The 26,537-nt window shown below is 45.6% G+C and overlaps 1 protein-coding gene and 1 non-coding gene across 2 annotated transcripts; both read left to right on the top strand.

Moving 5' to 3' along the window:
- The first annotated feature begins 5,160 nt into the window (after positions 1-5,160).
- Positions 5,161-14,462, top strand: LOC130376906 (glycine--tRNA ligase-like). The gene is made up of 17 exons (XM_056583823.1): positions 5,161-5,547; positions 6,160-6,261; positions 6,351-6,453; positions 6,821-6,962; positions 7,879-7,967; positions 8,299-8,375; positions 8,485-8,630; positions 8,723-8,872; positions 9,161-9,323; positions 9,498-9,662; positions 9,986-10,094; positions 10,307-10,451; positions 11,084-11,169; positions 11,305-11,414; positions 11,720-11,813; positions 11,894-12,084; positions 14,022-14,462. Exons 1-17 carry the CDS (start codon positions 5,206-5,208, stop codon positions 14,145-14,147), a joined length of 2,340 nt encoding a protein of 779 aa, XP_056439798.1. The 5' UTR covers positions 5,161-5,205; the 3' UTR covers positions 14,148-14,462.
- LOC130377808 (small nucleolar RNA SNORA84) lies at positions 7,657-7,791 on the top strand. Its single transcript, XR_008894383.1, has one exon. It is a non-coding gene; the product is annotated as a small nucleolar RNA SNORA84 (small nucleolar RNA).
- Positions 14,463-26,537: the final 12,075 nt, after the last annotated feature.

The following is a 26,537-nucleotide window of genomic DNA, read 5'->3' as shown; positions in this document are numbered from 1 at the left end:
ATAGATAGATAGATAGATAGATAGATAGATAGATAGATAGATAGATAGATAGATAGATAGATAGATAGATAGATAGATAGATAGATAGATAGATAGATAGATAGATAGATAGATAGATAGATAGATAGATAGATAGATAGATAGATAGATAGATAGATAGATAGATAGATAGATAGATAGATAGATAGATAGATAGATAGATAGATAGATAGATAGATAGATAGATAGATAGATAGATAGATAGATAGATAGATAGATAGATAGATAGATAGATAGATAGATAGATAGATAGATAGATAGATAGATAGATAGATAGATAGATAGATAGATAGATAGATAGATAGATAGATAGATAGATAGATAGATAGATAGATAGATAGATAGATAGATAGATAGATAGATAGATAGATAGATAGATAGATAGATAGATAGATAGATAGATAGATAGATAGATAGATAGATAGATAGATAGATAGATAGATAGATAGATAGATAGATAGATAGATAGATAGATAGATAGATAGATAGATAGATAGATAGATAGATAGATAGATAGATAGATAGATAGATAGATAGATAGATAGATAGATAGATAGATAGATAGATAGATAGATAGATAGATAGATAGATAGATAGATAGATAGATAGATAGATAGATAGATAGATAGATAGATAGATAGATAGATAGATAGATAGATAGATAGATAGATAGATAGATAGATAGATAGATAGATAGATAGATAGATAGATAGATAGATAGATAGATAGATAGATAGATAGATAGATAGATAGATAGATAGATAGATAGATAGATAGATAGATAGATAGATAGATAGATAGATAGATAGATAGATAGATAGATAGATAGATAGATAGATAGATAGATAGATAGATAGATAGATAGATAGATAGATAGATAGATAGATAGATAGATAGATAGATAGATAGATAGATAGATAGATAGATAGATAGATAGATAGACGGATAGAGAGTATTAAATATGTTATATTATTTGTCTTGCGGAGCTAGCGAATCCTGTGTGCGTATGCAAATTAGCCATGTGCGCCTAACACAAGAAAGAGTCTTGCACACACGTGTCTATTTACTTCTAGACGTCGCGCCGCTATAGGCTAAGTCATTGTCACGAGACAGTCTCACAAAGCAAATACGGCAAAATCCCAAATTATTTTACTGTCTATGGCAAAAATAAATCACGGTTTAGTAACGCAGTAACGCAGGCTGCTTGCAGGAAAGTAAAAGTAATCAAATTACTATTTTTGCAATTGTAATCCCTTACTTCCCTTATCAGCGTTCAACCGTCAAACTCAGTGCAGTGCAGTCCGGGGTGAACTGCAGCATGGAGGAGAAAGTGATTGTTGCCGTTTGCGACTCTCGGAGCTCTATATATAATAGTATGTAATATAATATAATTGTATAGGCCTATATAATATCACAGCCAAAAGCTCTGTGCGCCTCCGGATGGCCGTAGCGCGGGGAGCTCATAGGGATTGGGCTTCTCGGGAGTCGTGGTTTGTTTACCGGCGTTGCTATGGGTTCCGGTCTTGTGTGTTCCAGCGGTTTATTAGGTAGGCCTATCTAATAAATGATGTCTTCGTGCTCGCCTATCGCATGATTTTAGACTCAACGATTTCGGTTGAGTATGTAGGGATTTTTTCAGTCGCAATTGGTTTGCACATTTTTAAAAGTGGTGGGGACAAAATTCGTATTTCAAATAGTGGGGGGGCCCCCCGTAATCGACGCCTATGCTTATGCCGTCCGAGTGTGTGAGTGATGGGTGAGCTTCCGTTAATGGCCCATTCACACCCATCGGTAAATATGGATAGGATACCTTCCGTCCGGTCCCGGAGGTCATTTCGTCCGTCAGGGTGTCCGTCGCCTCTGAGCTTACGAATCCGGAGAGCTCCGGGAGAAACGGAGCAATGCCAACAGAAATCGGGGCGGCATTATAGAGTCAGAAGTCCAACCATTTGCGAAAATAGATAGAGTAGTATATTATCTGATATCTAAATATATTATATTTAATGTTTTATACTTATATTATACTATATACCTGACCTTTTTATTTTATTGTTCACCTGCTTTGGCAATGAGTTGTACTGGTACTGGTCATTTAAAAATGGCGCAACATTTTGAGGAGAGAATCTGCGGGTTGGTGAGAGGTGTCACATGCCACTGCCACGCAGGCCTACACTTTTTGAACCTTATTTTGCCGATTTCAGATGACACAAAACAAAATCATCTCCTCTACAGATGCCATGCTTGCAATTGTCGATGCCGGTCATTTGCGACACGAGAGTCACCGCCCTCGAGAGGATGTATTGCGTAACATCCATAACAACGCTGAAACCAGACGGAGGTATGAAGGGTAGTCCCGGAGACAACGTTTGGTACGGACGGACGAATTTCGTCCGGATCCGGAGGTATGAATCGGCCTTTAGTCCTTCTGTCGTCCCGGACGATGCGGGTCCTGCTGTTTCCCCAGTCACGCCGTGCTTCCAGATCCCCCCTGAGAAAGCATATCACAGCCTTTTATTGGTACCTGGCACTTCTCTTCTTCCGCCGAAGGTGTTCTCCATTGTGCTGATTAGGGTTGCGTAATGGACGCTCCCTGGTGCCATCTGGTGGATATCGGTGGTAAACGCCGTCCACCACTTCTTCTCTGGCCGCCTGGGTCATGGTGCTGGGACCGGGTTGCTACACTCCTCCACCGCTGGTTGAAACCTCAGGTTGCCTCTGACCGACCAGAGGCAAGCATCCCGGCGGAACAGCGCGTCGGCGTTGGCGTGTTCCCTGCCCGGCCGTTGGTCCACCTGGAACCTATAATCTTGAAGAGACAGGAGCCACCTCGTCACCCGTGCGTTCGTGTCCCTCGCACCTGCCATCCACTTGAGCGGAGCATGGTCGGTGACGAGCGTGAACTCCCACCCCAGGAGGTAGTACCTCAGCTTGTCCAGGGCCCATTTGATGGCCAGGGCCTCCGTCTCCACGGTGGAGTTATTCTTCTCATTGGAGAAGGGTTTCCTACTGATGTAGGTCACGGGTTGTTCCTCTCCCGCCCAGACCTGGGATAGCATCGCTCCCAGTCCCACTTCGGACACATCTGTGTGATCCATCAGAGGAAGAGAGAAATCAGGGGTTATCAAATTGGGTTCCGAGAAGAGGGCTCGCCGAAGGAGATCGAATGCCATCTCTGCTGCCTCTGACCAGGTTACACGGTCTGGCAGGGCCTTCCGGGTCAGATTATGTAAGGGGCTGGCCAGAGTGTCGAAACCGGGAATAAACCTCTGGTAGTATCCTACCAGACCAAGGAATGATTTCACCTGTTTTTTGGAGGTGGGGCGAGGCCAGTCCCGGATGGCCGCAACCTTGGACTCCTGGGGTCGGACGTTCCCACGTCCGACTTGGTAACCCAGCTAGGACGTCTCCTCCTGACCCAGTCGGCACTTGGCGGGGTTGGCCGTGAGGACTTCCTCAACTCCCCCAAGACCACATGCAGCTGTCGGAGGTGGATATCCCAGCTGGTGCTGTGGATATGATGTCGTCAAACAAACGGAACCTGGCAGTACCCCTTGATGAGGTCCAGGTTGGTGAGGTAGTGGGCTGGTCCGAGCCACTCGATCAGTTCATTGACCCTGGGCATAGGGTAGGCCTCATAGTCTGAGACCTCGTTCAGCCTCCGGAAGTCGTTGCAGAACCTGAAGGTCCCGTCGGGTTTGGGGAGCGGCTCTGGGCAGCGGCTGCCAGAGCTTGGTCCCGCTCCTGACGCTGGGCGGCGGCTGCAGCTGCGGCTCAAAACAGAGTGGCGACACTTCCATTGGACTCACCTGTTGGCCGCTCATTTTGTTCAATTTAATCTCGCAAACTAGCTTTTCTCCGTGTCGTACGATTCCGTGACAAAGGGGCGGCAAGTCGCATAGTATGGAGTTGAATCCACACACGTTTGGCCGGCATCAAATAAAGATTTTGGGGAGAAAAAAGATCGTCCTGGCGGCCTTAAACTGAACAACACCGCCACCTGCTGTTGTGTAGTGTGAATAACAGGACATTTATTTGTCACGTGACTTTTGGCACTAATTTTCCGCCTTGCTGTTCCGTACGCAAATGCAATCCGATCCGTGCGCAAATGCATTCCGATCCATGCGCAGTGTAAAACATACTGTATTTGTTTCTGAAGCAAAATGCTTTAGTTTGTGAATGATGTTTTGTATTTGCAGACCACACTGAGCGTGTGTGTGAATCATTTTGCGTGAGTAAAACACGTTTTGTGTGCGTGTGAATCGTTATGTGTGAGCAAAACACGTTTTGCGTGTGTGCGGGGTTTTGGCATGAATCTAACTCCATAAATGAAGCTGATCGATGGTGACACCATCACTACACACAGCTCTGTGTTCCGGAGCACTTCACCATCTCCTCTCACCACTTGACGAGCCGTCTCACGTTGCTGCTGGCATGACTGGCCCTGCTGGAAACCTGACCGTCCGCTTGTGTGTGTGTGTGTGTGTGTGTGTGTGTGTGTGTGTGTGTGTGTGTGTGTGTGTGTGTGTGTGTGTGTGTGTATAATGTGTCTTATCAATTCGTTTTGCTGTAAAATGACTACAAATACTCCTAAAAATAGAGAAATGTTTAAGACTTTATCTCTTGTTTCCAACATTTAGCATTTAGATATTGAGAAGATACAAATTGATAAATTGTGTAGGTTTCTTGCAATTTGCGGGTTATATCCTCATGGCTGAATGCACTTATTGTAAATCTCTTAACCTAATCTTAGGTCCTAAAAAGAGAGTTATTGATAAAGGAAGGTTACTGATCATACATATCCACACATGTGTTCCATGTTATTGTGAAGCTGCTTGTTAAAGAGGAGCTCTGCTTCCCCCTGGTGGAAGATAAGAAACATCGGTGATTCTCAAATACGGTTCAGATTATTGCGCAGGATTGCGCAATACATGGGCTATTTCATATCCCATGTATTGTATATTATTATGATCAATATGTATTAAGGTGAGTTGATTATATTTTATTATATTGAGTCAATAATTTTGGATTTGTCGAATCTGTGTATTCAGGTGATCCCATGGCATTGAGCGATCAGCGCTCTGTCGAAAGTGCCTGCCGGCACTGCGCAGGTCATTTACTTGTATCCAGAAATTTCATCATTCTTTAGTCCTCCTATTACCGTGGTCCATGCTTCGTAGCGCAACATCAGCCCTGCTGCGGACCAGCACTGAGCTCTCCAACGTCTTTCTGGTGCCGAAGGTCCGCCTCCTGATCCCCACCAGGCCGCTCTCCCAGCCGGTCCGCCTCCTGACCCTCACCAAGCCGCTGTCCCTCCCGGTCCTCCTCCTGACCCACTCCAGGCAGCTCTCTGTGCCGTTCCGCCGGACTCCCTCCAGGCCGCTCTCCGTGCCGGTCCGCTCCTCTCAGACCAAGAAGAAGCCCCGCAGTCTGCGGCTGTCCGGAGGACTCTACATGGACCCCGCGATGGAGGAGATTCTAGCCCCGCTGAGGCTGGCAGTAAAGGAGCAGGTATCAATAGCATTGAGAATAGATATCTACTTATGGAACATCTTTAGATCTGATTTAGTTAAATAATCCGTCGTGTTTGTTCAATAATGGTATGCTGTATAATAAAAATTAAAATAAACTGTATTTATATAGCACTTTTCAAATCACAGTTACAAAGTGCTGAATATGTAATCTATGTACATGCTAAAGGTATAGCTATGTTCATATGCTACGGGTATATATTAAAGGTATAGGTACATGCTAAAGTTATAGCTACATTCATATGCTAAAGGTATATGTTTTGGTATACGTACATGTTAAAGGTATATATTAGAGGTATAGCTGTCAGGCTAAGCTGCTCAATGGACATGGATGATCTGCACGGCTAAAGTTAGCCTTGGCTTGATGCAGCAGCCTCAGTCTGCCACGTTTCATCTCCACATGTGTATAGGAAGGTTTGGGTTGGGCAACTCTAGTTTGTGCAGTGCTACCAGTGGTAAACAAACCGCTCTAAATGTTCCAATGGCTGAAAATAACATTTTCTTTGACAAATTGCTCAACCAAAAGACCACTACTGTACTGTTTCCTCCTTGGTTCTGACTCAATGTTTCCGTTGGCCTGTCTGTGTCGTAGGGGGAACTTGTGCGCCAAATGAAGCAGGACGGCCTGCCCGACGTAGATGTCACCAAAGCTGTAGCCGAGCTGAAAGCAAGGAAGAGAACTCTTGAAGCTAAGGTGAGCTTTTATCAATTTCTCCTTTGACAGAAGAATGGCCCATCATGCTGACCTACGGTCTAATTCTGTACATTATTTTCTCTTTTCAGGAACTGTCCCTGGAGCCCAAAGATGACATAGTGGACCGAACAAAGATGGAGGATACCTTGAAGAGGCGGTTCTTTTACGACCAGGCCTTTGCCATCTATGGAGGTGAGGGCCTCTGGCTGACCAGTCGTAGGGCAGTTATTTTATGAAGATGACGGGACAGGAGAATGGAGTTGATGCAGTGTTCAACTCCCGGGTACTGGGGGTACTGGGTACGATCCCCAGTGTTATCCCCAGTGTCAACAGTCTAATCTGCAGCATTTAGTAAGTGTCCATCCCCTACCGGCACCTTAAAGGGCACCTGTTGTACCGACTGGTGACGTGGTGATACGCCTGTACCTGAAGGTACTGTTCAGATACAGGGGCCCTCCACCGCCTGTACCTGAAGGCACTGTCCAGATACAGGGACCTTGGATAAAAGCGTGTGCCAGGTGAATAGTTGTGTTCCTTAAACGGGTGTGATGCCCTCCAGGCGTGAGCGGCCTGTACGACTTCGGCCCTGTGGGGTGTGCCCTGAAGAACAACATCCTGCAGGTGTGGAGACAGCACTTCATCCAGGAGGAGCAGATCCTGGAGATCGACTGCACCATGCTGACTCCCGAGTCCGTGCTCAAGTAGGTGCCCTTTCAACACTCGTAACCTTCTGGGGCTCAGATGTCACACCAGGTTGAGAATTGGACTGGCTCAGAGTGTAAACCTCACACCTGACCATCTTTTATTTGTATAGCCCTTAATCACAGGTACAGTCTCTAAGGGCTTAACATGGCCATATATTTTTGACAACCCCCTCACCTAGCCCCCAAGAGGGCAAGAAGGAAGAAGGAACGCAGAGTTGGGGATCCCTCCTTCCAGGGATGGTCAGGAGTGCAATGGGGGCCATAATTGACATACCTGTCAATAATATATACTACTATAATAATAGATTTGATCTGAACATTTATTAAGCCTGAGGAGGAGGATGTCTTGATCAGTGTCTCTCTGGTATCCATTTGTTCGTATCGACTGGAGCACCTCTCATCCCTTGTAAAGGTGCAAAGTTACCTGCAAGGTCAGTCTGTTTCTCTTTGGGACATTCAGAAGACTTTGATTCTGTAAAATGGATGTAAGCATTTCAAAGGTACCTTTAATCCCATTGCCAATCAAAGTTTTTTTGGTCAACATCATCATTGCTGAAGTTATTTTATGAGACTTAATAATGCTGAGAAGTATGAAGGATCTTCAAGCCTTGACTTTTCTTCATGTTAATTAGCCTCAGGCTTATATTTGTTGACCATACGTTGGCCCTAATGAAGGCTACACACCAACGGTGCCCTGTGGTTCCTAGAGACAGCTGGAGGTGTTGTTCTGTAGGTCTGGATTGACGGGCACAGATTAAATCTGCGATTCAATGCATGGGAGCTGCTGCTCCAAGCTGCCTTCCATAGCCCGGTTGCAGATACATTGATGATCTATCCATTGATGATGTACATTGTAATGGTTGCCCCCTAGAGCCATATTCAAATGTTTACTAAATGTGTCTTAATCTCTCAGAACATCTGGGCATGTGGACAAATTTGCAGACTACATGGTGAAGGATGTGAAGAACGGCGAGTGCTTCAGGGCGGACCATCTTCTCAAAGGTATGTCTCACACAACATATTGTACATAAGGTTTGGTTTATGCATGGCTGCATTGAGTAAAAGTAACTTATACGTTGCCATTCATGGCAACGTGTGCAAGCATTCTTTGTGCACATGGTAATCCATTCTCAACATTCTGCGATTTATGGTCATTGGTTTACTAAATAGTGTGAAGATAAGGTGTAGAGATTTTGGATCCTCTTCCTTCCCCTCTTGGTCCCATTTTATTCTGCATCAAATCGGGCTAATTGGACACTGGACAATGGAAACACGAGCTGCTCATTCCTTAACGCCCCCGTCCACCATAATAAGCCCTGTCCTTGTTCCCCAGCCCACCTGCAGAAGCTGCAGGCTGATAAGAAGTGTGCTGCTGAGAAGAAGGCAGAAATGGAGGAGGTGGTCACCCAGGTCAGTCCCACACTCCTTCTGACCAGACTAGAGTACCAGACTGGTACTGCTTGTGTTTACTTGGTCCTAGCCTTGTGATTGAGCACATTTTTCTCTAATTCCCTTTCAGATGGACAACTTCACTCAGGAAGAGCTGACAGGACTTTTTGTTAAATACAGTGTCAAGTCGCCAATCACAGGCCACGACCTTTCCGCCCCCATCTCCTTCAACCTGATGTTCCAGACCTCCATCGGCCCTGGGGGGAACATGCAAGGGTATGGGCCCATGTTCTCATCACAGCACATGTCTCAAAGTGTCATCCATCACGGAAGTAACACTAATTAATTTGAATTCCAACCGTCTTTAGCTATCTGCGGCCTGAAACGGCTCAGGGAATCTTCCTCAACTTCAAGCGCCTGCTGGAGTTCAACCAGGGAAAGCTGCCCTTCGCTGCGGCCCAGATCGGCAACTCATTCAGGAACGAGATCTCCCCTCGCTCCGGGCTCATCCGTGTGAGGTGGGTCCTCCCTGCTGGGCTCTACTAGAGCTTCTACTGACATGAGAGTACGGAGGATGTACAGTTCCATGGTCCCCATCTAGTGGACGACCATGGATGGCACAGGTCTAGTGGCTATGATTGATTGTAGGTTTGTTCCATTGCATTCCACCTTTTGGGGTCGGCCGTTCTGAACATCTTTGGAAATGTAATGATCAACAGAGAGGTTGAGTCTTGTAGGGCAATGTCATGCTAACAGATTAAAGTATTGAACTTGACCAGCTCCAAACGACACCTCTTTCCCCCCAGAGAGTTCACCATGGCCGAGATAGAGCACTTTGTGGACCCCACGGAGAAGGTCCACCCCAAGTTCTCCAACGTGGCCGACCTGAACATCACGCTGTACTCCTCCAAGGCCCAGACCAGTGGGCAGTCTGCCCACATCATGAGGCTGGGAGATGCGGTGGAGCAGGTAGCTCTCAGGCTATTCAAATAAAATCCATAACACCTTCTGTTGTTGGGAGATGATTAGGTTCACCATACTTTAGTAAAGCTAAGGTTGACAAAGTGCAGAGAAAAGGGAGCATCAATAAAAGCTAGGTATATCAGAAGTGCTTGAGTCTGAAACCGTCTCTTCTCTTTCCAGGGAGTGATTAATAACTCCGTCCTGGGATACTTCATTGGAAGAATCTACCTCTACCTGACCCGAGTGGGTGTGGCCAAAGACAAGCTGCGTTTCCGCCAGCACATGGACAACGAGATGGCCCACTACGCCTGTGACTGCTGGGACGCAGAGACCAAGACCTCCTACGTACGTTTGACACCTGGCTCTCCCTAATTCTCTCTCTCGTTTAACGTTCAGTCGTTCAGCAGGAAAACAGCATATAATCAATATTATAGGGTATACAAACTCCATTGGTTGATGTTTATCATTGTTCACCTCCTTGTGGCCCTAAATTAAGTAGTGATGTTGAAGTACAGTAATGCAGGGAGCTGCCGTTCATACACCCTGACACCATGAGCCACTCTTCTGCCATGTTGGATTGTTAAAAACGAATCAAAGATCAGCACCTCTGGAGCCAGTGTTGGGTTCAGTCTTCAGATGAAGTGAGCTTGGCTTCTCCCTGTTTGCAGGGTTGGATCGAGATCGTGGGGTGTGCCGACCGCTCGTGCTTTGACCTGAAGTGCCATGCCCAAGCGACCAAGGTGCCGCTGGTGGCAGAGAAGCCCCTCAAAGAGCCCATATCCTTCCTGCTCTTTACACTTTAACACGTGCTCATGTCCTTGTGTCCTCCTTTTACCGTTTAGTAATGTAGCAAACGCTTCTATCTAAAGAGACTTCTAGCTGTTGTATTCATACATTAACCCTTACCCCTGGACTAATCGGCCCCCTGGTTCATAAAACTAAGCCCCATGCTGTTGAGTGCAAGTCACGCACCTTGACTACCTCGCACAAAGTTGTGAACGTGGTCCAGTTTGAGCCAAACAAAGGAGCCATCGGCAAGGCCTACAAGAAAGACGCCAAGCTCGCCATGGAGTACCTGTCCACGTGTGAGGAACACGTCATCTCGGAGCAGGAGAAGCTGCTTACTGAAACGGGGTGGGTGCTCATTGTTCTAGTGGTCGGACCTAGATGAGGTTCCTCAGACAAACCAAAATATAGATATATTCATGCATATAGAATCTGTGATTAGTATGTAAAGGAGCTGCCACTCCAAGCTGACCTCCAGAGCCTGGTTACAGGTGTTGATGATGTACACGTCAGTGGACACCCCATAAGGGTTAGCCATTGTAATATCAACCTCATAATTACAGTTACGGATACATAGTCCTTCTGAACAATGAAATGATTATAGGACAGCCAGCCTCTGCGTCATTGAGTTAGATTTAAAGGTATAAACTACACAAACGTATTAATATCTTCTTAAATAACAGCTATCAAAGCTGCCAATTATGGATGACTGTGTGAATATGGAAGGACCCCCCCCCTATATATATATATATATATATATATATATATATATATATATATATATATATATATATATATATATATATATATATATATATATATATATATATATATATATATATATATATACGGAAGGAAGGAAGAGATCTGTAAGTAAGCATGTATAGGCCCCGGTATACAAGTGAATGGTGATGGTATTAACATATGATGCATATGATATGGAAGTTGATGATTAATATGTGGATATGTTTGGTTTGCAGTGAGTTCACCATCGAGACGGAAGGCAAGTCGTTCCGGCTGACCAAGGACATGGTCAGCGTCAAGAGGTTCCAAAAGACTCTGTACGGTGAGGAGGAGCAGCAGGAGCCCAGCGCTGGCCGCAGCTAGCGGGCCATAGTAATCGTAGTAGCTGTAGTAGCCGTAGCAGCTGTACTAACCATAGTAACTAGTAACTGTAGTAACGGGGTCTTTATGTTGGCAGTGGAGGAGGTTGTCCCCAATGTGATCGAGCCATCCTTCGGCATCGGGAGGATCATGTACTCCATCCTTGAGCACACCTTCCATGTCCGGGATGGGGACGACCAGAGGACGGTGAGACACTGCCTTTTGGGGGATTGTAGGGTTTACTCCTGGAGCAAAAAACCAACGGGTCTCCAATCGTCCACATCACCAGACGGCATGAACGCATAATTCATTTCAAATCTTTCCATGTTGTCAGAGGTCTGTTGTGTTTCTCAGTTTTGAGGTTTGCTCAGTCTCTGGGTCTGTAGAACTTCATGTTGCGTCCCTCAGTATTGAGGTTTGCTCAGTCTCTGGGTCTGAGGTACTTCCTAGGGTTCTCCTGTTCTTCTGGGTTGTGAGACCTGCAGCTCAGACCGTGATCTCTTCCTCTGCAGTTCTTCAGCTTCCCTGCAACGGTGGCTCCCTACAAATGTTCCGTCCTTCCCCTGAGCCAGAACCAGGAGTTTGTTCCTTTCGTCAAAGAGCTGTGTGAGTATCCTCCTGATGTCCCTCAGCGTCTTGTTCAGCTCTGCTATGTTGTCTCTAACCCCCTTCCTCCTTGTCCTCAGCGGAGGCCATGACCAAACAGGGCGTGTCCCACAAGGTGGACGACTCCTCCGGTTCCATCGGCAGGCGCTACGCCCGCACCGACGAGATCGGTGTGGCCTTCGGCATCACCGTGGACTTTGATACAGTGAACAAAACGCCCCACACCGCCACGCTGCGGGACCGCGACTCTATGACCCAGATCAGGGCCCAGGTACCGCCTCTTATGCCTAAGTTGATTCAGTGGAGGATGTCCGCACTGATGGAGAAGCTTTGAACCCCATAGACAGGGGTGCACATAACTGGTGCGATAACCGGGGATGCGTAACGTCACTTGTGACACTACAGCGCTTTTGCGTAACTTACGGGAGATCGAGAAAAAAACGAAACAACAAAATACATTGAGCAGCTACTTGTGCGTTCGCTAGGGCTGCAGGATATATCGGCTATGTACGATATATCGATATAATTTCCAAGGGGATACAAGATTTGATAATATCGTTTATATCGATATGCGTTAAAATGGTCAGTTTCCCGCTCAAGCGTCTACAGCATTTGCCTTGGAGACTGTGAGCGCGACCCCTCCCCCTCTCACTCTGTCTTTCCGAACGTGCCGTGTGCAAAGACGCCTCATTCCCACCCCCGCCGCCCCCTCACAACACAACAAGCATGGATGATACCCGTAAAGAAAACGAGACGGCGGCGGGAGACGAAATTGTTTCAAAGAGGAGAAACAACGGCTCCATAATGTGGAAATAGTTTGGGTTTAAAAAAAACAGATGAGCTGCAGCTGCAGGTCATCTGTAGAGAGTGTAGCAAAACCGTTGTGACTAAAAGTGGAAGCACGACAAATCTGTTCCACCATTTACAGCAGCGGTACAAAGTGCTGCATCACCGGCCGCGACAGTTTCTTCTGCCCCGAAACCAGGGCCGGCGCTCGGCAAATGTGTTGGGAGCGCCCTCTGTTGACGCTCTTAATTAATTAATTAAAATATACGAAACAAGCGAAATGAAACCAAACATGTTCCCAAATGGAACGGAGAAGGGAGGGGGGGGGGGATTAAAGTTACGGCGCACTGAAACCCTCACCGTAGTACGCAGGACAATGCGACGAAGCCAATGCTCTTATTGGTAGCTAATGTGTGTAACCTACAGCTTTATAATGTTTTGCATAGGTGATTATTTTGTGAAGGTGAAAAACGTCCCTTTTTTTTTTAACATGTTCACTCTATTCTGTTGAAAATAACGATACAAAATCACATGTTGCAGTCATACTGACCTATGTTTTAATAAAAGTGCTTGCAACATCTCACATTTGGCTTTTGACTTAGAAAAAAAACATCTAACCCGCTCTATCGAAAATATCGAGATATATATCGTATATCGCCATTCAGCCAAAAAATATCGGGATATCATATTTTGCCCATATCGTGCAGCCCTAGCGTTCGCCACCTGCAAAGAAAAGGCTAATGGAGCCGGAGCAGAAGAAAATGTTTTTTTCGAAAAAGTGGCACCAAGAAGTGCCGTGGCTCGAAACGAACGATAAGCGCAAGAAATGTGCTCTGTGTGCGCTGTGCATCGCGCACACACTGGAGAACTGCGCAAAGTCATCTGATCGCAAGGTTCCTTTGGTCAGATAATCAAGCGCTCCGTGGTCGAGCTGCTGCAGTTTGATTAAAAAAGAAAAAAGGTGACGCAAAAAACCTCTGTGAAACTGGGTACGTTTCATAAGATCCGATGTTACGTTTGGAGCCATGTCTGGGGTGCGTACCAAACACCATCTCCTGGTACTCAACTGAGTAACTCTATAAAGAAGTTATGTGCACCCCTGCCCATAGAGATATTAGAGAAAGGTCCTAACCCTGCCAGTAACAGCTGTTATCGGAAGGGTTTAGACATACCTCTAACGCCTGTATTTAAACTGCTTGCATTACCACCCTAAAGAGTTTTTAAATCTGCACTATGTTCCTTTCTACTCCATTAATAAATAATATCCATACTAGAAGGTTTCTCAGAGGTCTGAAGATGTTATAGCTATGACGGTACGACTCAAGGTGCTAACGGAAGACTTGGAAGTGGAGTGTAAATGATGTATGTGGTGTTATCATGAGATGAAGTAGCTCTAACAACCCTCTTCTCCTCTACCCCCAGGTCAGCGAGCTGCCCGGCATAATCCGGGACTTGGCCAACGGCAGCATGAGCTGGGCCGAGGTCCAGAGCAAGTACCCCGTCTTCGAAGGACAGGAGACCAGCAAGAAGGACACTGCTGAAGAGTAGCCCCCCAACCCCCCTCCTCTCATCCATCCGCCACTAAACTCTAGAACGACCGTCTCCAGACTCATCCCATAGGCTCCACCCCCACATCGTGTTGTCCAATAAGGGGTGCTGGGGGGGCGCCCCACCTGCTGGGGACATTCATCACTACGTCCGAGCACTGTCATGGAGGGGGCATGACAGCTGGGGGGCCTCATGAGGCGGCCTCCGCAGCATGTTTTACAAAGGGATATACACTCTTCAGGCTGAGCCGTGTGCTGGGGGATCTCGGTCAATAAAGAAGCACTAAATGGAGGTGTGTGTGGTTTGGCTCTGTTTGATCGGGTTTCTGCATGGTCCTAGTGCTGGCCTTTTAGAGCGGCTGGAGGAGATATGTGAGGCAAAGGACAACTATAGAGATGGCAGCCATTTAGTCTGCAACAATATAATTACAATATCAATATAAATAACAGCATCTGCTGTAGTGAAAATCACAGGAATACTCAAGTGTTTAAACACCTCAGCCAATAAGGGAAAAGGGGTCTTTGCCACCAGCCAACCCACAGTCACCTTTGGCAGGTACTTAAAACATCTGGAAGTGACAGAGCTGGAAGAAGTTGATACAAGGGAGACTAGATCAACTAGGCTACTTTAATATACGTTTATATCATAAATAAACAAGAAGTACTCAACAGACGAGACTGAGGATGTTTCAAAAGTTAAGACGCATCTTCTTTGAGAAGATAAATGTTCGTAGTGTAAAGACGGGTGGCTACTGGACTGTTTTGAGTTTCACTTTGAGTTATTTTACACACTGACACGCATACCAAACACATAAGCCACCCTTTCTTGCACCCAGCGCCGCAATTTACTTTCTACACCGACGCATGTATCGTTGCTAGTTTACATCCGGCGAAAAGCTGATTTTTCCCTCGCAGTAAACTCGCTCCACTAAAAAACTCGCTCCACTAAACTTGAGGCCTGAGAGCCGTGTCGGCGAAAGCAGAGGCGTGTTCCGGCGCAAATGATACATGGTGCTATCTTACAGATCGATAAAGCAGTTGCGCAACTGACCGAATACCTGGTACGTGCACTAGCGGATAGCGCAGTTGGTGTTGCTAATTTGACGTAGGCTACCATGGCAGGTCGGAACTATAAGCTTACACACACCAGTAGGCTATAAACTGCACAAACATGCAAACGATTTGCCTAATTGAAATATGATGGTGACGTGGATTGTGGAAAAAAATTCATTCATTCGTGGATTGTGGAAAAAATTCAAAAATTCAAAAAAAATGAACTTGAATATAGGCTATGGCAAGTTTAAAATAACAATAACAATAATAAACTCGAGCAAAGTAGGCTATATCCAAGCCTTCCAAAACAAAATCTGGTTTTAGGGTAAATGATGGCGTTGGTTCAATTATTTGGGAAAGAACAGCTGTTGCACCTTTCTTGTTCTTTGTCTCTCAGACCGTTGTCGGGGAGCACAGGGGAGACGTTCCCTCCAGGACGACCGGCATTGGGTCTGTTCATAGGTCGGAAGACACGGGCACTGATTCTTGGCGGCTGTACTTTATTCATGAACATTACACGTGTGCTCCAAAACATAACTGGAGTCATTAGTTCCTCCCTAGACTGACACTCGCTCACTCGCTCGTTCACTCATTCGTTGACTCATTCGCTGACGTCACTCACACACGCACACACGCGCACGTCACTCACACACGCACACACGCGCACACACTTTCTCGCGCACACACATACGCTACTCTCGTAACACTATCCCCACTCTGGATGACTCCAGCACAATAATAAACACCAACATGTCCTGTAGATATACAGCCCCCCTACACATTCAATCTAGTTAATGCAGTATAACTAATAAGCGTCAATTTCATGACAAATCGCATGTCAAATCGCATGACAAACCGCATGTTAAACCGCATGTCAAATCGCATGTTAACAACTCTTTCAGAACCGAGTTTAACCGGACTCCCTCTGAAATTAACACTATATGTTATGTACGGTGGTGCGGCCTCGCACTGTCTCGAGTTGTGAAACCCGCAGGCGAGGCCCGCGACCAGTATGTCGAACTCTCTCGACTGATCGCCTCAGAGCTGAGTGTTAACCAGACTCCAACTGATTCATGAACATAAGGTCGCTTTCATCTAAAGCGCTCTTGGTCCATGATCTAATTATTGATAAAAAGATCGACATACTGGGCCTTTGTGAAACCTGGTTAAAACCAGATGAGTTTCTAGCCCTAAACGAAGCTACGTCCCATTACGTTAGCACCCAAGTATCTAGAGAAGTTAAAGATTGCGTAGGTGATTCGCTTTTTTGGCAATTTTTGCAAAATTACTTGAAATCCTTATCATAACCCGCTTACAGCCACTGAGTTAGAAGTACTGACATGAAAATTAAACTTGTCAATCATCTGTGGAACGGGCAGGGCTCGAAAAACTCCAGCCAATCATTTCCATTGCCACCGAGTTTCATCGGACAGTAAGTACGTCAATGAAACGGTCGTACTGCACTCCCCCTCCCCCCCTCCCCCGCGCCCCGCGCGCGACCCCTTCGTGCAGTACTCGTGACCCAGAGCTCGTGACCCAGAGCAAGCTCCTGTTTGTTGTTATCCTGCGGTATCTACTGGAACTAGTTAATCCACATTTGGACCTAGCAGTAGAAGACAATTTCCATGGCGGACAAGACGCCACCATCCCCACCACCACCACCAGCAAAGAGAAGGAAAACTCTTTTTCAGAGAGTAATTGATAATAAAAACGCTGAAAGAGAAAAACTGAAATCAAGAATAATCCTAGGCGCTGCTTTCGAACGTTGGCGGCCACTGAAGGACGAGAAGGGTCTAAAAACCGATGCTTGTGTGGCGGTTGACCTAGTTTCAAAGTTTATACCGTTTATACTCTGTAATACCGGTGTTGAGACGAGTGTATTACTCGGTGTGAAAATGTCCACACCGCGGCAACCCTAGTGAAAACCAGGACTTCCAATACAATTATATGAAACAAACATACATTTTCTAAAAATAGTAATGATTTATGTGACCGTTTAATGTTTATAACATCTTGTGCAACCATAGCCGCGAGAACGTATTCTCAGCAGGGGGTGCTGGAAAAAAAAAAAACGGCCTGCACTAGACTCGCAACTCGTCACATTGATAAAAAAAGATATATAGCAGCGCAGCTCAATTACACCAGTGCATGCGCGCACAGTTGAAAATCGATCGTTGTGTTCACTTCCTTCACACAATGGTTCACATCCAGCTGCTCACAGAACAAGTTTAGCGCACCACCGCTACCCTCACACTTTTTCATATAACCTTTTTTCAGGTTATATGAAAAAGTGTCTCAACATGCCTTGGACAGCAGCGAGGATGACTCGCTTTGCCACGGGCCGAAACAGTTCGGAGCGACCACAGCCAGAGCGAACACAGCGGGGCAGAGGAGTGTCAGGAAGTCTTTGGTGTACACATCAGTACGGCCTATTTGCACTACTGTTTAGTGGCAATGCAGTGTTTTATTCTATGCCTTTTTATTTTCGTATATTATTTCAATGAATACAATTTATTTATTCATAAAAACAAGATCTGGTCTTCAAATCTTTTTTCCAAATATAGGTTGTCTTACAATGGGGTTTGTGTTTATATTCGGACCAATGGTACAGCGGGCGCTCACATGACGTTAAGGTGCATAATGTGACGCTTCAGAACTTAAAATCCCGTTTCTCCCCGTTGACACGACAACGCATAACCGGCGTTTTCAGAAATCTCCACTTTGGCCGGAGTTTTTAGAAATGATCGTTTTCTGTGATAAGACAGGGCCTCGGACAGGGGGTGTTGCAGCACCCCCAGCACCCCTACTTCCCGCGGTACTGGGTGCAACTTACAGCTGAATGTAGTGCCATGTTGTTAAACGAAAACCTACGCTAGCCTGGCTCGCTCTCGCGCATCTCTATTCGCGCTCGTGCATGATTGCGCGTCCAGGTACTTGGAATGGGTGGAGTCAGAGTCAGCGTTGAAGGAGAGGGGGTCGGACCATTTGAGTTGTGTATTTTCAAAATCTGCTGGCGTTTCGCAAATCGCAAATCGCGTACCCAACCTTTAAGAAAGGTGGTGGAGTAGCCCTGATATCTAATTATAAGCTTAATTTAAAGCCAAAGAATAGATGTATACATCTTTTGAGGTGCTTGCGCTCTGCACCTCAGCTCCCGGAGAAGCGAAACGAGTTCCAGACTCTTTCGTTTTAGCTGTAGTATACCGTCCCCCAGGACCGTATTCACTTTTTGTTGATGAGTTTTCTGACTTTGCAGCTGATCTGGCTACATACTCAGACAATATTTTGCTTATTGGGGATTTCAACATTCATGTGAATAACCCATCTGATGCCCTCGCAAGGGCTTTTCTGTCCATTACAGATACGCTTGGCTTCGAACAGCTCGTCCAGCACCCAACCCACATCGTTGGAAACACGCTGGATCTCATTCTGACCCGCGGTGTAGACATTTCACAGCTAGTGGTCTCTTCCTACACCTCAGCTTTATCAGACCAATTTTTGCTCACTTTCCAGTAGGGCTGGCCCGAATGCCATTTTTCAGGCTTCAAATACTCGTTGGTTTTTCCGGGCGAATATTCGAATACTCGTTCCAGAAAAACACACAACATTAATAATACCTATATACTCTCTGGAACCGATTTTGACAGTATCTGCATATTTTGTTGAAGATTTAATAGCTTTTGAACGTTAATTAGTAGGCCTAAGTAAGTTGGAGTTTCTTAGGCCCCGTCCACACAAAGCCGATTTCATGGCGAAACCGCAAAGGTCTTGTACGGTTCGGCCTTCCGTCCACACAAAGCCAGCGAATCCGCTGACCGAAACCGCAAACTACTGAAACCACCCTCGGAGGTGGTTTCAAATCTACCCGGTTTCGTTTTGGATTCGTGTGGACGCCTGAAACCGACTGAAACCGTAAACCATGACGTCATCGCCCCACCCATCGACCCTCTAGCCAATGACTGTTAAGCCCGCGGAGTCTCACCCTTTATGCGCATGCTCGCCTCTTCTTACTATTTATTTTTGTAGCAGAAGCGGCGCCCCTTATGGGCCTGGAATGTGTACTACAGCGTTTCTACAGATCTACCCGGTTTCGCTTGACTCCGTCTTTACGGAGATACTCCGAAACCGGATAGATCGAAACCGTTACGGTTTCGGCTTCGTGTGGACGGGGCCTTAGTTTTTCCCTGTGGAAGCGAACAGCTGTTGTTCCGTCCCAAATCAGCTGTCCTCTGCCATCTCAGCCCTTACGGGAGCTTTTCAATTCATCCTGGAACGTGCATCTTTTCAGGGACTTTGTACAATAAATCCATAAAAAATACAGAATATTGATTGTCTTACGTGTCCATATTATATCCATTATATTGACCGGGTATTCCCAAGACGCTCACGCTCTGCAGCAAGCCAGTCACAGTTGATTGGCGCGGCGCTGTACAGCGAACGTAAACAAACAACTAAGCTAAGGTTAGCATTTCGCTAAGCAATACTTTTCCTCCTGAGATCCTGCTGATGTTGTGTTATAAAGTAGAGGGAAACAAGATAGCCTATCTATTCTTCCTCCACCTCTCTCGCTTCTCTGCTTGGTGTCGCTTATAGTTTGCCTCCCTCGCTCTGGTAACGTCACGTACGTGAAAAAAAAACCCGAAGCTCCGAATACCGATTTAAGCTTTGAATGCTCATTTTCCGAACGAGTATTCGAATATTGGAATAATTCAGGCCAGCCCTACTTTCCAGGTGGTGGTATCCTGCCCCTGCGACAATCAGCAAGCTACTTTCAGCTGTCGCCGCATCACACCTGCAACCTTTACAGCTATGGCAGATAAGTTATCTGGTTCACTTGCACCTCTTTGTAACTATAGTGGTTCTGTGGAGTGCCTTACTGAAGACCTCAACATTGCCTTGTCTGCTGCCATTGATTCAGTTGCTCCGATTGTAACAAAAAAACGAACATTAAAAAAACCAGCCCCCTGGTTTAATGCAGAAAACGCGCACTCTGAAGCGAAGCTGCAGGATCCATAAACGCAAATGGAGCTCGACTAAACTTGAGGTCTTTCCTCTTGCATGGAATAACAGTCTGCTCACCTATACGGGTGCGCTGACTACTGCCAGGAACGCCTACTTTTCCAGTATCATCAACTTGAATAGAAACAATCCCAAGTTTCTTTTTGACACGGTGAGGAGTCTCACTCAGAAACAGACTCAGACCGTAGGCTCCTCGATCGTGGCAGGTGAATTCATGGATTTCTTTGAGAATAAGTGTGAGAAGGTGAAATCCTCCCCCTTCTCACTGTCTCACATTAGAGAAATTATTATTATTATTATTATTATATTGTGTGTGTATATATTATATTGGGCTGGTGTTAGATTGGTCTTCCGTCCCGGTAGGGGGCAGTATGCTAAGGGAGCTTAGGATCAGAGTATCAGGGAATAGCCCAGGGGGGTGTTGATAGAAACAGCTGTTTTGTAAATATCTTTAGGTTGTGCACAGGGTGTGGGTATATATGTATTTGGTGATTGTTTATTTAGTGTCATGTTTATTTAGTATTCACTCAATGTACTTTCTGTTCAGTTATGTTGGAAGGGTAGCTTTAGGTAAATAATGTTCCCCAACTAATGGTCTGGCCCATACGGCCGTGATTGGTCCAATTGCCATTTCCCTATTTAAGGGCTTTCTCATTTGGTGTTTGAGGCGGAAGGTGGTGCTGGGTTGACGTGAGGCCAGTACGAGAGCCGTATGGCTAGGCTAGGCTAGGCTAGGCTAGGCTAGGCTAGGCTAGGCTAGGCTAGGCTAGGCTAGGCTAGGCTAGGCTAGGCTAGGCTAGGCTAGGCTAGGCTAGGCTAGGCTAGGCTAGGCTAGGCTAGGCTATGTTTTCGTAGTTTATGTTTGCTGACGGATGCAGTCATTTCCTTTTCATTTGAAACGTTGCTCTATTTTTTGTGAATGTTTTGGAGACTTTTTCTTAGTCCTCAGTCCATTGTCCTCATTTTTGCCCACACTCGAAATTCCCAGTTGGCCGTATCCCAGATACGTGGGGCGACCACCCCGGTCCCTCACAATAAGATTCAATCAATTAGAGAGGAAATTGATGCTTGCTGCGCGGCTTGTCCTACACATCCTGTGGGGCAGGATGGGGTCCTGCCAAGTAGGATGGGGAACTCTGACGCAACTCTCCTGGAGTTCAAGGCAATTCCTTTGGTGGAACTTGAAAGGCTGATAAAGGCATCAAAGCCAACAACTTGTATGTTGGATCCTCTCCCTTCCAGGGTTCTCAAGGAACTTCTTCCCACGGTGGGGCATGCAATCCTCTCGCTTATGAATCTCTCGTTTTCAACAGGAATTGTTCCCTCCAATTTCAAGGCTGCAGTGATAAAACCGCTACTCAAAAAGCCTGGCCTAGATCCTGAATTAGTCAGGAACTATCGGCCTATATCGAATCTGACCTCCCTGTCCAAGGTAGAGGAAAGGATTGTAGCAAAGCAAATCGTTGATTATCTGACGAGGAACAATCTCTTCGAACCTTTCCAGTCGGGGTTCAGGAATTTCCACTCAACTGAAACTGCTATTACAAGAGTTGTAAATTACATCCTTCTTTGGTTAAAAATATAAGCTCAATGCTTGTGCTGCTGGACCTGAGCGCTGCGTTCGACATGATCGACCACAGCACTCTTCTTCACCCTCTTGAGCACTATGTTGGTTTCGGGGGTACGGCTCTTGGTTGGCTTGAATCGTACCTCACAGATAGAACCCAAATTGTGCTTCATGAGGGTTCAGAATCAAAGCACTGCAAATTACGCTTTGGCGTACCACAAGGGTCGGTCCTTGGTCCATTACTTTTTGCAATCTACATGCTTCCCCTGGGCGACGTTATCCACAGCTTCGGAATTAGTTTCCACTGCTACGCGGATGACACCCAGCTCTACATTCCTGTAGATTCCGGGGACTCGGCCCAGATTCAAAGGGTTGAGTCCTGTCTGGCTGCTGTGAAGGGCTGGATGTCACAAAACTTCCTACAGCTTAACACTGGGAAGACAGAGCTGATAATTATCGGCTCGAAGCGGGACCGGAGAGAGTTTGAGGATGTCTCACTGTGGTTGGATGGCCTCGCCATCCCACAGAGTGCGTCTGTCAAAGATCTTGGTGTCCTGTTTGACCCTCAACTATACGCATCTTTAATTACAGGCTTTCCAGGGCTCGTAGAATTGTGGAGAACGGTTTTGGAATCTTGTCGCATAGATTCCAGTGCTTGTTAACAACCATCCAGCAGGTTCCTAGTAATGTGGAATCCATAGTCCTGACCTGTGTGTGTTTACATAACCTGATCCGGATCAGACATCCCATTGAAGGTCCCCAGTATGCTGACCAGGAACGTGACGATCAACAGATGGTTGATGGAGCCTGGAGGGATGACGTGAGGCAACTCTTGCCAATCCGTGGCCCAAGAAGGGGGAGGGAGTCTGAGGAAGCGAAGTTCCAGAGGGATTATTTGAACGTTTACTATTGGTCACCCAGGGGTGGTGTACCATGGCAGATACGATAGACATGATATGAAGTGATCCATGACATTGTGTTAAAATGCAGAACATTGTGTGAACATTGTGTGAACGAAGGACATTGTGTTAGTATATGAACTGTGACCTGATTAGTTTGAGTGCATTTTGTGACATTTGGTGCTTTGTGTCAAATTTGTGTTGAAGTGAATATATGTACCATGAAGTGGTTAATAAAAAATAAATTAATATTACTCCTGGTACTAACAATTAATTTTTAAAGTTCATAGTCATATTCTTAGATTAATCATTATTTAATATCAGTAATTAATTTGACCCATACAATTTTTTTATACGACGCAAAGTTAGAAAAAAATATGTTTTGCTTCCATGAATATGTTTCAGAATTTTAATTTCTTATTTATAGATATATTTATTTTGAAGGAATTAACAATTTTATAATTAAAGGGATACTGCCACCATTTAGAACCGGCGTTCTATCATTATAAAATCGCTTTTGTAATATAAATAAATATATAAATGAACATCAGTCTAAACCAGTCTCCCCTTGGCCTTCTCCCGAAATGACGTCAAATGATGCCAAATGCGTAATTTGACGTGTTTGGCGTCATCGAAATGACGTCAAATGACGCCAAACGCGTCATTTCACACTAACATATATGCAACATAAATTATCACATTATAATAGAATGATCACATTATAATAACCCTAGCCCTGATACTCCTGCTCCGGGGGGTCACTGGGGGTCTCCAAATCCGACCTCTCAAATGCCAACTGGGCCATAAAGGACAGGGAGGACAGTCCGGAAATGTTCAGCGAATACAGCTGAACATACCAGACTGGCCTCAGGTCCAGAAGGCCCTGGTCCCCCCCACATATAATCTACACTAGTACTCCTGGGAGGTGCCATGGACACGCAATCAGTGCACTTGCAAATGAGTGCCTGCAAGGATGGTGTAAACGGGGCATAAGCAACTTCTTTATTTTTATTTTTTTCATTATAAACATTGCCCTTTAAAGGCCTACGTGCAGGTTAACCGGAAGTTTTGATAAATGGGTACATAAAGCACTCAAAATATGTGTATCATTCATAAAATGTCTCCAAAATAGTGTTAAAGTCCAGTTTTTGGCGTTTTTGGCAGTATCGGGTGTTAGACGCGCTGGAAGGTAGCCTCAGCCCAGTACTAAAAACTATGGCGTCTAAGAGGTGGCAAGAACCACAAATAACATGTATGATGGCCCACAGCAGTATAATTTCTAACCTGTCAGACATGAGAGGGCAAATTAGGAATTGCCGAGAACTGATGGCGGTCAAAGCATGGTCAGAGGAGAATAAATGGAGAGTTGCTATCATTTAGCAACGCAGCAACGAGCGCTGGAGCTAGTCAATGAACAGCAGTGCATACGATAATGACACTTTTATTTATTTTTACTGTCGGTGAATAGCACTGAGTGAAAGTCAACGTTTTCTTTATATCTAGTGACAGCGATTATGTCGTAAGTACCGGTAAACTTAGTCAGAAGATCTAGAAATAGAAGGCATAATGCTAGCTATGGGCTAACTTAGCCTATCGGACACGCAATCAGTGCACTTGCAAATGAGTGCCTGCAAGTATAACCGATCATGGTGTGACATTATTTAACCATCAATCTACCGCAAATACGACCAGACAGATGTACATTGAACACATACACAAAGCACATTGTCCAACCCGGCGGATGCTGACAGACAGCCCACAACAAGCCAAACATCACCACGGCGGGTGCGCTCTCTCTCACTCTTGCACGCCCGTACACAATCATTCCAACTTATACAACTCCAAGGCTAGGCTGATTCACTAAGACCACAACTAACCACAAGGCCTTCATAACCATGCAGTATGCCGAAGCCGGAAAGGACAGACGCACAGTCGCACACACTCATCTTATGTAAAACAGTCCGTTTTATCATCAACATTCAGTGGCTGCTAAGATTTGAAGACTAGCCTCTTGCCATAAGTTAGAATGGACCCAAAGTATGGGATTGATACAGGTTTAGCTTTCGCTTGCTAACCATTTTTCGTATGACTTCTCAACATTACATCTTTCTTGTGTTAGGCGCACATGAATTTGCATACGCGCACAGGATTGGCTGGCTCCGCAAGGCAAATAATATAACATATTTAATTATCTTTCTATCTGTCCATCTATCCGTCTATCTATCTGTCCATCTATCCATCTATCTATCTTACCATCCATCCATCCATCCATCCATCCATCTATCTATCTATCTATCTATCTATCTATCTATCTATCTATCTATCTATCTATCTATCTATCTATCTATCTATCTATCTATCTATCTATCTATCTATCTATCTATCTATCAGCGCATGTGTCTAGTTTTAATGTGATGTATTTTGTGTATGTCCAGTCAGACTTATTGTTTCCCTTGTTCTGTGTGGTTTTGTAGGCTATACTGAGTGAGCCGAATCACCTCAATGAATTCCCGACGATTTGTGTAGTTTGGTATTAATAAAGACTTGACTAGGCTATCTATCTATCTAGGCTATTAATCAATAATTATTTGCCGAAGGCAAGTGAATAGTTGGGACCGAAGGTTTATTTGTTGTTGTTAGCGGACATTTTGCGATGAAAACAATATTGAGTTTGAGATGTCAATCATGGGATATTGCCCAATATCCTGATATAGCGAACCAATCAAATTGTGCCATCTTAGGAGGTTCACGTGTAGCATATACTAACTATATGTAATAATATCTATGTATTTATCTATGTATCTGTATAATCTGCTGAACACTCTTTTACTAGTCTCTACTCTCAAGGGTCTCAATGCGGCTTTGGTCCGTGTCTCCCAACGTGATGCCATGCAATGCATTCTGGGGGAAATGAGAATCAATAGCAAACCGCAAAAATAGCAATACCAACTTTTTCGTATTACATTCCATTTTGTGATACCTAACATCATTAAATACAATAAATAACAGTTTAAATCTTTTTTACCAACAAGCAAATTGCACAAATTCGTTGGAAAATAAACCCTGCAACACAACCTTTAATTCTAGGAACTGCCCATGAACACCGGTTTCTCACTGAGCCAGGCGCTCAGTGAGCCACCCACTCACCAAACTGAGTCGGTGGTCTACGCCTGCGATGGGGCCTTTGAGAACGAGGGCTCTGAGGGTGCTGCACCGCCGCACCACCCCCACTGTCCTCAAAGTCCACAGGAACGGAGGAGTCAAGGTGAGTGGTGGAGGGGTGAGAAGCAGCAGCTACAGGAATGTCCACAGCTGGATCTGATGAGGGAAAGCTGGAGCTGTCATCAGCGTCGGCGTCGGAGAAGAGCTGGGGCAGACCAAGTAGAGTGTCAGCAGGATCCACGTCATCTGGGGGTGCCACCTCCATTGGTGTCCAGCTCTGGGCTTGCTCCAGGGCCCCAAGTGTTTTCCAGTGGGTCTCGGCAGCGATAAGTCTTTAGCTGATCGTGGTGAAACACCCTTACTTTAGACTTTGGCCCTTTCTGGATTCGATAAACCAGGTCGTCCAACTGACCCAGAACGAAGTACCACACAGCATCACCAACGTTGTAATTTGTGCGGCAACAGTTCTTGTCAAGGAGCTGGACATACTCAGGGGCTGAGGGAGCTGTTTCAGGGTCCGGCGGCAGGCCGGATACCAGGTCTACTGGCTCACTCACTTCCCGGCCAAACATCATGTAGTTTGGGGTGAAACCAGTTGAACTGTGCTTTGTTGCTCTGTAGGCCATGACAGCGTAGGGAATCATGAGGTCCCAATCCCAGTGGCAACGCTCGGCTGTCGTGGCCAGGATAT

This window comes from Gadus chalcogrammus, chromosome 23, assembly GCF_026213295.1.
Source record: "Gadus chalcogrammus isolate NIFS_2021 chromosome 23, NIFS_Gcha_1.0, whole genome shotgun sequence".
NCBI lineage: Eukaryota > Metazoa > Chordata > Actinopteri > Gadiformes > Gadidae > Gadus > Gadus chalcogrammus.
Note: the sequence above shows the minus strand (reverse complement) of the source record. Positions and strands in the feature narration are given on the sequence as shown.